The following is a 13,757-nucleotide window of genomic DNA, read 5'->3' as shown; positions in this document are numbered from 1 at the left end:
GGAAGGGACCTTAAAGCTCATCTTGTTCTACCCCCCTGCCATGGGCAGGGACACCTTCCACTAGCCCAGGTTGCTCCAAGGCCCGTCCAACATGGCCTTGGACACTTCCAGGGATGGAGCAGTCACAGCTTCTCTGTGTGACCCTTAAATTATAACACCCCCCAATGCACACAGCGCTTTGCTGAGACTTTGCAGGGCTGTTGGGGCATTTTAGGGAAATGCAGGGTGAAAAGCTGGTGATGGGTCTGTGTGTTCCCTCCTCCTCACGTGCCTCGTGCTCCCCCAGCCGAGGTTGGGTGAGTTCAGCCGTGCAGGGATGTGCAGCCCCTCCCGGGGGCACTACGGGGAGCTCTCGCCTTCCTTGGCCTCATCTCCCCCCTGCTCCATCTCCATCAGCAGCATCTGCCACGCTGACACCCTGGCAGGAGGCAGAAAGGGGGGTGGCACAGGGCTGAGAGGATCATTTTGAGCTTTATAAGGGAAATCCCGTCCTTAGTTTGAAGTAAAACATTCAGACAGAGAATCTCAAGGCAACCTTGTTAGCCACTTACAACTTCAACTCCTATTTAAATTAGATTTTTTTAGTGTTGTGATGACTTTGATCTGTAGTTCACATCAAAGCAGGGGAGTTCCTGTTATCCAGTGACTTTCCAGAGCCACATGTCCCCCCCACCTCACAGCTGCAAATATCTGCACACAAACAGGAGACCTCCAGGCTGATTTTTAACAGAGCCTCGTGCTTCAAACAGGCACACAAAAGCAGGATTTATTTTCTTTTTCGGCTCTTTCATAGGTATTAGTGCTTCAGTGCAACAGAAATTCCCAGGCAGTGGTAAAACACTGCTTTCCAAAGCAGGAATTCTTGCTCCTCCAGTGTTACAACTTTATTTCTCTGTGAGGGCTGCTCTGAGTGTGAGTGTGCTGTGAGATGGATGCTGGCTGGGCCCAACAGTGACAGCTGAACGCTGAAACTGTGTGAAAATTTTTGCAGCCAAAGCAAAACTGGCAAATGTTTGGCTTTTTGCCACTGCAGCACCCAACTGTTTCACTGCAATGTTTAAAGCTCTCACAGGCAGGGCTTTGTCAACACTGCAGAGCAGGTAACATCCCTGACTTTGCTGACCTCAAGTCTTAGAAACCTTCTTTTATTTCTAATTTTTTTTCCCCCCATTCTGCCCTCATCACACTTTTAGGCAAACGCATAAGAGGGATGAAAAATCCCCCTGCTTTGATTCCTTTGATAGAGCACAGCTGCACCAAGTGTTGTGTGCTTTCATCTTGAAACTTTATTTTTTGAGATAAATAGTGAGAAGTCACCTCTTCTATCTTCTTATCTCCTCTTCAAAATGCTTTTTTATCTCCACGAGCGCCTCTGGTATCACAGGACAGATACCACACATGGCAGTGAAAATCATAATATGAAGGAAAATCAGTCTTTTTTTTTTTTTTTCCTTTTTAAAGGAAAAAGAAACAGCTCCCCTAGTTGAAGAGGAGCAGAAGTTGCTGGCCAGTTTTGCACAGTGCACTTCTCCTGGGACATGTGCTCCAAGCATGGTTTTGCACTGTGACATCTGTCCCAAGGTCACATTCATCTGCTCACTGTCCCCTGAGGGAACAGGAAGGGAGATCCCTCACTTCTGTGCAGTTCTATAGTTGTGTGTCTTTATGTGGATATTAAATACTAATTAAACCAGGCATGGGGATGGTCCTGGCTGTAAATCATCACTAATAAACCCCCTTGTTGGGATGTTGTGTCAGGGCAAGGTGATGGCCTGGGTGAGGGGACAGGCACACCTGCCCAAGGTGTGGCTTTGCCCTTTGCTCTTGGCAGGAATCAAAGGTCTATAAACAGCCAGAAACAGGATTTCCCTAACGTTTCTACATATTAATAACTTGTTGATATTAGACTCCTGTGCTGTCACAGAAGTATAGAACTGTTTAGGTTGGAAAAGCCCTCTAACCATTTCCCCAGCCCTGCCAAGGCCACCACTAACCCATGTCCCCATGTGCCACATCCACATGGCTTTTAAATCCTTCCAGGAATGGAGAATCCACCACTGTCTTCTGTGGACTTTGTCCACAAGTGCTCACACTCCTGCCCATGAACAGGAGTCTCCCTGAGTCCCTGTGGTCACCTGGGCAGCTCCACAGAGACCTGCAGGAGAAGATCCTTAAGAAGAGAAAGGACAAAATTAAGCACCAACACCTTAGTGACCATTTCTCATGATCCCAAGAGATATTTCTGCCCCTTGAGATCTCAAAGGGTGAAGCAGAAGGCAGCTAAAACCAAAGTGGACCATTGTGTCTTCAAACCAATTTGTTAATTGAACTGCACACACAGTTCAGTTTGAATGGAAATTAGTTGTCCACATTAAATAGTCATTTTCCTTTGCACCCTCTCTTCTGTGGTGTCCTTAAAACAGAATGACATCTTTTGGTGCATTTTCAATGGGTCTTTCCTGCTCTTTCTTCTTAGAATACCTTGCATGGTCATAGAAATATATGATGATGAGAGAAGCAATGTTCAGGAAAAGGACGAGCAGCATGATCCAGTAGGAATATCCATAACTGTGCTGAGATCTGATGTGGCTCTGCAGAGTGGTGGAACATCCACGGGCCAGTTCTTCAGACAGGCCGTGTGCTTCTACATTCACAGGGAAAAGTATCATGGCTATAAGCACGAGGATTCCTAGAAAATAGAAATACAAATATTAGAGGTGAAACCATAGTGATACTTAAATAGCTGCTTGTAAAGAGTCTACTTAAATTGGTTAAATACCTGCACTAGGACAAAATATTTTTCCATTAGTAAATTATAAGGGCATTTATAGAATTTTTGTCCCACCTAATAGTATCTGCCAGGTGTGTTGAAATAGGCAATGATACCATCTTTTAAAATTACTGGATTCTCACTGATTATCGTTAGACAAGGCCATTTAATTTAACTTTTTTTCCACTGAATTTAATGCTGATGAGTATAATGTATTCATAGATTGTCTATCTGATATGACCCCAAATCCATGGGGTGGGCAGTATCACAGCTGAATAAACCCTGGTTGGGTTTGGGGTTGGCCCAGCTTTGCTCAAGAGCTTAAATTTAGAGACCTCATGTTTTCTCCAAGTCAAATTATTTGATGACTCTGTTAGGAGCCAAAATTAAAGGTCTTCTTATATCTGTATCTATTTCTTACAGCCTTCCAAGTGTTAAATCAGTTCAGTTACTTTGACATTTACCTAAATAATATTTTTACATCCCTGCTTTCACTGTGCTCTGAACACTGGTGGAAATAGTTCCATTCCTTTCCTCCAGGTACATTACCCTACACAAGTTCAGACTGAAACAGGTCCAGGTTTTTTTTCAGGAGGACTTTCAGGCCATCTGGTAAGAGAATTAGGAACCTCCAAGATAACCTCCCACATCAAATGATGTGTGATTGTTCATAAAAATACACCCACAGCAAAATAGGCTTCCAGGTCACAGCACTCACAGGGCTGTACAAAGGAACCACAACCCTCAGCCAGCATGGGGGGTTATTTTCTCACCAATATTTATTTTTGCAAGTCCATAGTCCTTTCATTTCAGGTCAGAGCTCGCAGGTTCAGGGTGCTCAGGAAAGGAACAACCTCCTCATGTGACAAGACAATAATCTGCTTGTCTCAACAGTGAGTAATTGTCTGATTTAGGCATTTATTCCCTTTTCTTACTGCATTTCACTGCTGTTTCTGCATCTATCTTTATGTGATGTGTTAAAAAAGAGGGGACTTTCATACCCCCACCTATACTTGCTATGATTAAATTTATCCATACAATTCCCTTTCCACCAAGGTCTGATTTTGATGATGGTGCTGCTGGTGACACACCTCCCTCCCATCTGCAGACCCGAAGAGCTTTTGAAGGGTAAAATGCTCTTGTTGAAGTACCCTGTAATCAGATGTCTTAAAAGGAAATTATTCAAGTGCAAACCTATTATTGGAGGAACACATAATCCTCTTGAGACAAATTGAGTGTGAGAGCTGGAATCATTGCCAGTGCATGACCAGGAGGGCAGAAGGGTGTGTGGGGAGCAGCCAACCAGGTGAACATGGGGCTGCACCTTCAGGGAGCCCTTTGTCAGGGTTCAGGCTCTAATGACTCAGTGTCTCTACCTTTTTTTTATATGCTAAGGGAATGTTAAAACTTAGCTTTGATCTGCAAAAGTGTTTTTTAGAGAGGGAAATAAAGTTTACCGTGGCTCAGTCCTTCTAACTGCTGCTCCCCATATATACCATTACATAAATATTATATTACTACTGTATGATACAATTTTATTGGTACTTAAAAGGTAGTTTTCAGGTGTCCCAGAAGACATGTGTAAAACTAAACTTACTGAACAAAATGCTTTTCCAAGTGTTTCCTTTTCCAGATATGTATTTCTTAATCTTGGAATCAAAGTATTCATCCAAAGGTGGGCAGGAAGTGGGATGGGATGGGATGGGATGGGATGGGATGGGATGGGATGGGATGGGATGGGATGGGATGGGATGGGATGGGATGTGTTACTCACCACATATGGAATTCCAGGTGTAGACTCCAATGGGTCCCAGAAATGTCTGGTAGGGATTGCTGACAGCATTGGTGCAGGTGAATCCAGAGCTCAGAAGGGAAGTCAGTAAACTGAGAACCAGAATCACAATAATGGCAACGTTGGTGCTTCTTGTCTTGGTGCTGCTCAGGGAATCTGCAACTGAAACACAGGGGCTCAGCATGGAGAAGGGACAGGAGGAGAGGGCACAGCCTCAACTTGTGTCAGGGGATGTTTAGATTGAATATTAGGGAAAATTTATTCACTGGAAAGGGTGGTCAGGCACTGGAAAAGGCTGCCAGGACAGTGGTGGAGTCCCCATCCCTGGAAGTGTTCAAAAGACACGTGGATGTGGCACCTGGAGAATGGGTTATTAGTGCTGGGTTAAAGGTTGGGATTAATGTTCTTAGAGGTGTTCTTCAGTCTTAATGATTTTATGATAATCAGCCTTCCCCTCATGGTCTAGTGGACTCTGACAAGTCTATGACTTACTGATGTGGCTGTAATTAAAAGCTGATAAACAGAGACTTGATCGATCTGTAGAGATCAGGATGTAAAGGAACACAGCAAGGCACAGCACATGAACCCAAAGCCCACATGGGGTGAAGGTACACAGGGCAGAAAAAAGTGCATGTCTGCTACTCCTGCAGGCACAAAAACCTCCTGGGCATTGGCTGGATAGGAAACTTCTCTTCCTTAATACTTCTGCAAAAATTTCCTCTTGACGTGGCCAGACAGAAATTTTGTGCTTAACTGGACCAGAAAACCAGGTGTTCCTCTGCCCACGTCTGGTAAATTCCATAATTATTTAAAACTGCAGGTTATTCTCTCTTAGTATGACATCAGTTTCCCTCCCATGGAATAAATTTGATGAGAGGAACAGCTTCTAAGGGAATAAAACTCTCTCAGGAAGGGCCAGGTGGATTTGCAGGAATAATATAGCTAAGCATGGTCATACACGGACAGGTGAAGAGGGTTGAGTTCATACCCTGAGTGGATCTGTTTCCATGCTCTGCAAAAAAAAACCAAATGGTGGAGGCAGGCCTTGCTCCCTTCTTTTAAAAGAAAGGAGCAACTCCTACTTTGGAGATGTTTTTGGATGCCCTGAGACTCCTGACTCTGCAGCTCATCATCAGATCTGCTGCACCATCCATCCTTTACTGCAGCTTCATTGTGGTGATGTTCCTTTTCCCACTTCCTATTGCTCTTCCACCCCTAAATCCATTGAATTTTAAAATTAATTTCTTGTGTATGTAGTTTTTGGGACAAGCTGGGGAATCGTGTTCAGGGGTGAAAATCCCTCCCTGCTGCTCCCACCTGAGCTGAGCAGTTCCTCAACTACGCAGGGTGAGTAACTCTTAAAACACAATTCCTTAGATTTTGCTTGGCTTGGGCTTTTAAATTAAGAGCCCTGCTCACAGGCACTGTTTCTGTAAAGGAGGGAAGATGGGAAAAATAAAAATACAAATCTGGGGTATATTTTTTCATTAATTCAATGTGATGAAGATTTCAGTGCAAGCTCAAACACCCCGTGTACATTATATCTCTAAGCCTACATTGGCTTAAAATAATAACTACAGCAGCCAGGCTTGTTTAAAATTAAGAATAGGGAGCACATTTGCTGGTCACTGATCCTGCAGCTTGTGTGGAGCTTGTGCCTGGTGTCCAGGGAATGACTGGACGTGGCCCTCAGTGCCCTGGGCTGGGTGACAAGGTGGGGATCGGGCACAGGGTGGACTCCATGGGCTGGGAGGGCTTTTCCAGCCCCAGGGATTCTGTGGCTGGGTATATGGAGTGTTGTGGCTCCCACAGGGCTGGGCTGTGTGGTCACATGGTGGCCCTGGGGCTTCTTTTCTCAAGGTCTCCAGCCAAATGCCAAGGAATCAGATCCTGGCCCCTCTCCTTTTGGCTCCAGCTTATTACAGTTCATACACACAGTTCATACACACAGGCCATTGCCCTCTGTAGTTTCTGGAGCTGCAGGAGTGTCTGGCCATATGTTCATGGCACATGTTCAACCCCTCCAGGACTGCCATCAATTTTATTGATTTTTTGCCTCAATCCTTCCAGTCATTCCATAGGTTGCTGATAATAAGAGACACAATATCCTCAAAGTGTAATTGCAGTATTGCCGTGTTGAGATATATTATTTTCCTCTTTTCAATTTAAAGATTGAAAAAGCAACTGCAATTTGCCTGTGGCTGCCTGATGTTGTAACAAATACAATGACAATGTTTTCCAGCTCTATTCAAATGGGTGTTGTGATAGACAGATGTGTAGGAAAATTCCCCTTCTATTCTGCTTTTAACACAAAGCCATTACTGCAAAGTGTTCAGGTAGTGCCTAAATGGGAAAAATCATAGCAGGAAAAAAAGTACTAAAAAACCCATAAAGAGAAATAAACATCATAAAAAGAAGAGCTATTGGGAAGAAATGAAAAGGAGAACTTCTCTTTCATTTTATGTAATAGTGCAGGTAGAAGTTAATGTCTGTTTGAGGCAAGGATGTGTTATGGAAATCAGTTGTAAATGTAAGCAATTTTCCTAGAAGAACAGGAAAGAAGGGCTTCCAGGGGCTATCACTCAATTAAATGGAAGTGAGCTGCTGGTTGTACCTGCACTCAGGCTGAAGCAGCCTGGGCATCACCTCTGATGTATTTCTTGCACATAAGTCTGGAGCCAAACCAGCCAGGCTTGTGTAATTTCCCTCTGGCAGCCTCACTTAATTTTATCACTCAGAACATCTCCAGGATTGACTGGCTACACCTATTGCAACCCCTAATTGATCTTGTTTATCTCTGACAGTGATCAGCAGTTTAGGGGATGTCATTTTATCAGACTTCAGCTGTTGTAACAGCACAAGGCTAAAGTTTTAAAGAAAATGTTGTTTTCGTGGCAGCAGATTTTTTTTGCCCTAAATAAAGCAGTCTGTGCAAACTGAAGGGGCTGATCTGTTTGAGTGGGGTCAATAGTAACCTGCAGCATCTGTGTAAAATAACCTCATTCTATAATGGAAACAGAGGGGTTTGCCCTGCCCAGATCTCTCCTTATTTTCCTGTATCTTCTTCCTTTTTTTTTTTTAATCATCCTTAATTCTTATATATTTGGATAGAATTTCCCAAACTTCTACTGACCTGAGTCAGCCGTGAGCTCTCTGATCACTCATGACACATAACGAATTTTTCATTAAAAAAAACCAAAAAAACCAAAAAACCCCAAGCAGAGTTCAACTGAGCTTCCCAGTTTTCAGGAGATCCCATAGCACACCTGGAAACTGATTTTCAGGCATTTGTCATGTCATTTAAAAGTGAGAAAGTGAATTGTTTCTTCTCTGCTCATAGAAAATTTCAAAGGCTTCCTCATGTGTTGTTGGCCTTGCTGGCTGCAAACAGCTGGACAAATCCTGATGTTTTTGGACTCTTCTGGGTGTGCCTCTTCCTGGGCCTTGCTCAACTTCTACATGGACACAAGCAGAGCTGTAAACAAGCTCTTACAGGCTGTTACATTCGTAGGTGGTTCCTTGCTAAGAGAAATCATTAAAACAGCTCATGAAGACTGTAAGGACTTTGGTTATTAAATAACTTTTACATTCTGCCAGACCATTCATCCCCAGAGCCTGGGAAGTGGCTGTTTTGATTTATTGCTCTATTAAGGTTGTTCCTGGCAGTCTGTTAAAGAGACACCCTGACTTGGGCAGGTCATGCACAGCCACGGTGCAGAAACCATGTTTGTCTTTCATCTTTATGCTCAGAAATTTCTTTTAATGCTGTGCTTTTTACAGGAATAAGTTAAGTTTTTTGTAAAGGGTGTTGATGACCTTTTGAATGGCCACTAATAAAAACCAACCTGGGCTATTGCTAACAAATATTTCATATCCCCAAGCTATCACCTTTGATTTGCTCTTCTATAATTTCCATCTTCCTTTTCTCACACCCAGATATGACAATGCCATTTGAGAAACACACATGGGGTGCACAGCAGGGCCCCCCAGCAAGGACACAGTTGCTGAGTGATGGATCACACTGTGAGTTAAAAGGATGTTTTTAACTTCTCTTAGTGGTGTCTGAAACAGTGGAGTGGAGAAAGCACATCACTTTATTTCTTCATAAAACAGGAAATCAATTTACTTAAGAATCAGCAAATAAAAGACATTTACTGTCTTAGGAGGACCTGTCTATATGAAGTTAAAATATTATATATGCAATTCTGTGAAATACGTTTCCTATTTCAAGTATGTATGGAATAGGATCATAAAATAGAATGGTTTGGATTGAAAGGGACACTAAAGACCATCTCATTCCACCCCCTGCCATGGGCAGGGACACCTTCCACTAGCCCAGGTTGCTCCAAGCCCCATCCAACCTGGCCTTGGACACTTCCAGGGGCAGCCACAGCTTCTCTGGGCAACCTGGGCCAGGACTAAGAATTTCGTCCATAAATGACAATATAAAACATGACAATAATGCCTAGTTTAGAGCCTAAGAACTAATTTAAAATCAGTTCATCTCCCCTTGGATATGTGCCCAACTGAACTAGGGAGGGATGTGGGCAAACCCATCTTTGGACTGTTCTTAAAGCATCACTTTCCTTCAGCAGCTGTGGGAAAACAACTCCTGAAACTCACTTGTTTTGTTCATCCCTAAATAACTGATATGTGAGAATTGAGATAACTTCCTCTAAATGTTTATCTGATAAATGATAATCACAAAGCCCTGAATCTGGTGGGGGAAAACCCAAAACCACTGAGATGCACGTAAATGGTGCAAGAACCAAAACCCTTCACTGATACGAGTGTTGGGTGAGTCCTTTTCATTGATTTTGATCAAAATTGACCTGTTGGTAACACCCAGGCCCTGGGACTGGGCTGTGTGAGCCGCTGTACAGACAAAGAGAAGACACATGCCCTGAATTCCAGCCAACCTGTGTCCTCACCCTGCAATCAGCTCCTGCTGGGAGGACGCCAGGTTTCACAGGGAGCCCAGTTAAAATCAGCAGGAGCCTGCCCACATGGCACAAGGTCTGGGGCTTGAGCCAACTGCCATAGGGTGCTAGAACCATATAGAAACTATTTTTATTAATGCATATTTACTCTTCTAAAAATACTGTGATTATTCTGATATGACTGTAAGTAAACAAGGTTTAAATGCCTGGTTTGTGTGGGTTTGTGTTTGTTAACGTGACAATCTCAATTCACGCTCCATGTTTTGCTGGGAGTGCTACTGTGTCCAGGTTTTCATGGCAATCTAAATGTTTTCATGGCAACATGAATGTTCTCAAGAGAACTGGCTTGTGTAACACAGCTTTGCCACCGTGGGAATTTGGGTGCCTGTTTGTACAGGGACAGTTTCTGTGATAAATTAAGCTGGGAAAGATCTGGGAGATGGGAACCACCTGCAGGCTTAGATCTGCTGTGCTCTGCCTTGGGTGGCTTCTCTGGGACATCTCACAGTAGCCTACCAAAAAAGGAAAATATTTCTTGAAGTATCTTAGAATCCCAGACTGGTTTGGGTTGAAAGGGTCCTTAAAGCCCATCCAGTTCCACCCCCTGCCATGGGCAGGGACACCTTCCACTAGCCCAGGTTGCTCCAAGCCCTGTCCAACCTGGCCTTGGACACTTGCAGGGATGGGGCAGCCACAGCTTCCCTGGGCAACCTGTGCCAGTGTTTTACGACTAAAACTGTAAAAAAAAAATATTCCTTTACCACTTTAATTGTAAAAAATTTCTTCCTTTTATCTATTTTAATTCTATATCTCATGCTTTTAAAACTGTTTGACCTACTCTTCCAATTTTTGTTAGGTTTCTTCTGACTGGCTTTTTTCCTCTTTCACGTGTCATCAGCATTATTGCTTTGAACGTGGTGTGACAGCAAGACAGATAAAATGAGTGTAAACCCTTGATCCTTGCAACAGCTTTCAGGCTTATCTACCTTTGGGTGTTGTTTTACATGTTTTGTTCTTTTTCTTTCAGGACTCTTAAAACCTTTTTCTATAAAATGATGCTAATTTGGTAGCCGGTGGAAAATATTTTAAATCAAACAATAAGTTTAACATAATGAAATTAAAGGAAATCCTGGAAGATGAATTAGGTTTGTAAATCCCTTAATAAAGTGGTAAGTGTTGCTTTTCTGTTCCTCACTGAAAACTTCTGCAAATGAAAGTCAATTTTACATAAAGTTCCCATTTTTTATTTTTCCCTCATTCCAAAGGGAACGAGGTAATTATACAGGTGATTAAAATAAGTTGTTATTGTCAAGAATGCTGCAGAATTTCTCTGGTTTTTGGAGGTCTTATATTATACCAGTTAAATCCCCAGACTGTTCTACAGTTGTTCTTGGTCTCACTTAAAGTATTATAGTTATAGATGGACATAAGAATGAGCTGCGGGTCCTACGCCTGACACTGATATGAGCAAGAAGATTGTAGGTTTACATTAGATATTGGGAAGAAATCCTTCCCTGTGAGGGTGGTGAGGCCCTGGCACAGGTTGCCCAGAGAAGCTGTGGCTGCCCCATCCCTGGAAGTGTCCAAGGCCAGGTTGGACAGGGCTTGGAGCAACCTGGGCTAGTGGAAGGAGTCCCTGCCCATGGCAAGGGGTGGAACTGGATGAGCTTTAAGGTCCCTTCCAATCCAACCATTCTGTGACTCTCAGATCCATTTCCAGATGTAACACCACTCACCTTGGAAGGTCTGTTTTGACACCTGAAGTCCTGCTTCAACAAACTGTTCACAGGTGCCCCTGAAGAGTCCGTACTCGAGGCTGATGGTGACGCTGGTGTTGGTGCGAGAGAAGAGAACGTCGCTGCTCACCCACTGCTGCGTCGCCAGCACCACACAAATCAGCACGAAGGAGGAAACACAGGTACAAAAAGCAGATGCAAACATGGTTGTTTTCTTCCTGGAAGGCATCTTGGCAGAGATTTTCCCACCAGTTCAGGATGTTTTGTTCCCTTTAGTCCAGCTACCATGGGGTTGTTTCCTCCTCCTTGCTGTCCGGGCTCTGTCGTCACAGAGAGTTACCCTGGTAAACTTTAAGTGAACAGCAGTGGTAATAAAAGTGTAAAATAATTGAACTTTGGTCTGGGGAAAAGGTGTTGCCATAGTTACAACACCACCAGCCTGGCAAAGGCTGGTAGAGATCACTGTCAGATTATTTATGATCCTTGACAAACCAGCACTTCCCAGATCATGGCTCTGGGCTCATCCAGAGCCTCAGCATGTTCCCAGCTCACCTCACACCTTCTGGGAGAGTTCTGAGGTTTTTCTCTTTAAAATCCTGATAAACAGGTTGGAAAGATGTTTTTCTAAATCTGTATCTAATGTGTTATGGTAAAAAGTCATAAAATGTTCCTTCTCTGTTCAAATTCCCAGTTTGCTGTGATCAGACCAACTCTCCCTTTTGTGAGACCTCCTAAATTCTTTAAATTTGTGAAAACACTGGGTTGGTCTTGGGTTTTGGTGGGGTAATGACATTCTATCTCCTGTCAATAGATTATTTTCTAAGAAAGAGCCTTTTTCCTCATTAAATTGCTCAAATTTTCTCACAATAACTCCTTCCCCCCTTTTTTTTTTTACCTTCTTTTTGTCAAGGAGGAAAACAATACCTTGAACAGGGATTCATTTCAATGAAGTAGTGGATATGTAAAGGGAGCAATCCTGAAAAAAATCTGTTCTGGACTATAAAGCAATTTCTTCAGCCCAAGTTGAATTAAACAAAAACAAAAGACAGTAAGAAAATGATATTGAACAGAACCTACGTTGCTTAATTCAAAGACTGAAGCCAAATTTATAGAATTTGAGGTGAACTCAGCATCAGGGTCCCCATTTTTTTTTGGAGGAAACTTGAAATATAAATTAATAATCTATTGTCAGGCTAACAGAGAATCAATTAGATTTTATTTCTATTAGTTATAATGTCCTTATTCCGCATTATACTAAACCCGAGCTCCTGGATGATCCAGAGTTTTTTAATTAACCTTTAGGGGGAAACTAAATAAACCTGTGGAGTTCTTGTCCTGAAGCTTCACTGGTTTGCATTTTAATGACAGAGAGATTTTTGAATTTTTTATGAATTTGAAATGGCAAAGAATTTCTTGGGAGGAGAAAATCTCCGTTGTACAGTGCAGTGTTATTGTACTGTGATTCTTCTGGTTTTATGATTTCTTGACCCAAAACTTTAAAGCACTAATTAGATTTGAAATCAATGTATTTTATTTCTGCTCTTTATATAATATGGTCTTGTGATTACTTTTTTCAAATTATATGGGATTTAATAATACTTTTGAGGCAATTGCTTTAAAGAATACGTAAATATAAATTTTAAAGAATATATAAATTTTATTCTAAGTAATCTATATTCCTAAATAATCTATAATTTATATTCCTAAAAATCTATATAAACTATATATTTAGGAATTTTATTCCTAAATAATCTATATCTATGTAGCAGAAATCAGTCAGAATTTGGTTTAAGCTCTGAGGAGTAAAGGGAGGTTTCTCAACCTGTTTAAAGAAGTAAGAAACAAGAGGCCTGCCCCCATTTCTGACCAGTATTCCAGTTAAACGTTAACCATCAAAATATGGGAAAACTTTGTTAGGCTGATCAACCTCTACAGGTTCATTAATCCGACACTTCTATTGGTCCTTTATTTGCATACAAAGAGCATAGTCCAAGAACTTACAGTCCAAGGATATTTTTTAATAAACTGAGGTAAAACCTGTCCCCTATGAAATATATTTCAAAAAAAATATATATATTTAAGAACTGATATTTATCTTGGTAATAACTTGGGAATTACTTTTCAGCTCCTGCTTGGTGGTTTTCTTTTTCAATTTCAACAAACTGAGAATCCACACCTTTAAAAATACCCAATAACAGAGACTAAGAGCAGTGAGGAGCCTGTAGATCCTTTCTGAGCAATCTGACTAAATTATATTTAGTTTTTGGTGACTCAGCTCAAATTGTTATGCCTCAAATCACTGAAACTCTCCTGTGGCTCAGAGAATTGCTCTGTAAATGAGACCATAATTTGCCTTTTTCTTGCCTGTCACCTTGAAGTTTATCTGTTCTCTGCTGAAGCTACAATTCCTTGTGTCTTCTTTTTTTCCCCTCACGGTTACCTGAAAAAACATCACATAACTTGGAATGAAAATTGATGTTTGACACGGCAACCTCATCACTTGAGAGAAGGGAGAGACT

General features: G+C 42.1%; 1 protein-coding gene across 2 annotated transcripts; it reads right to left on the bottom strand.

Moving 5' to 3' along the window:
- Positions 1-2,211: 2,211 nt before the first annotated feature.
- Positions 2,212-11,590, bottom strand: CLRN3 (clarin 3). Of its 2 annotated transcripts, none has more exons than XM_064663536.1 (3): positions 11,239-11,590; positions 4,545-4,718; positions 2,212-2,689 (listed from the first exon to the last, which is right to left on the bottom strand). In XM_064663536.1, exons 1-3 carry the CDS (start codon positions 11,465-11,467, stop codon positions 2,415-2,417), a joined length of 678 nt encoding a protein of 225 aa, XP_064519606.1. In that variant the 5' UTR covers positions 11,468-11,590; the 3' UTR covers positions 2,212-2,414. The 2 variants fall into 2 exon arrangements, with proteins under 2 accessions (XP_064519606.1, XP_064519605.1); XM_064663535.1 differs by having other exon boundaries at positions 4,545-4,724; positions 11,239-11,585.
- Between the last annotated feature and the right edge of the window lie 2,167 nt (positions 11,591-13,757).

The sequence above is a fragment of the Pseudopipra pipra genome, chromosome 8, assembly GCF_036250125.1.
Source record: "Pseudopipra pipra isolate bDixPip1 chromosome 8, bDixPip1.hap1, whole genome shotgun sequence".
Classification (NCBI taxonomy): Eukaryota; Metazoa; Chordata; class Aves; order Passeriformes; family Pipridae; genus Pseudopipra; species Pseudopipra pipra.
Note: the sequence above shows the minus strand (reverse complement) of the source record. Positions and strands in the feature narration are given on the sequence as shown.

What these genes read in the sequence shown, in the direction of transcription:
- CLRN3 (XM_064663535.1), bottom strand. Translation starts at nt 11,467, where the DNA reads ATGCCTTCCAGGAAGAAAACAACCATGTTTGCATCTGCTTTTTGTACC. An exon ending in GTCAAAACAGACCTTCCAAG is followed by an intron (nt 4,725 to 11,238) that starts GTGAGTGGTGTT and finishes CCTGTGTTTCAG; the next exon opens with TTGCAGATTCCCTGAGCAGC. An exon ending in CACCTGGAATTCCATATGTG is followed by an intron (nt 2,690 to 4,544) that starts GTGAGTAACACA and finishes TCTATTTTCTAG; the next exon opens with GAATCCTCGTGCTTATAGCC.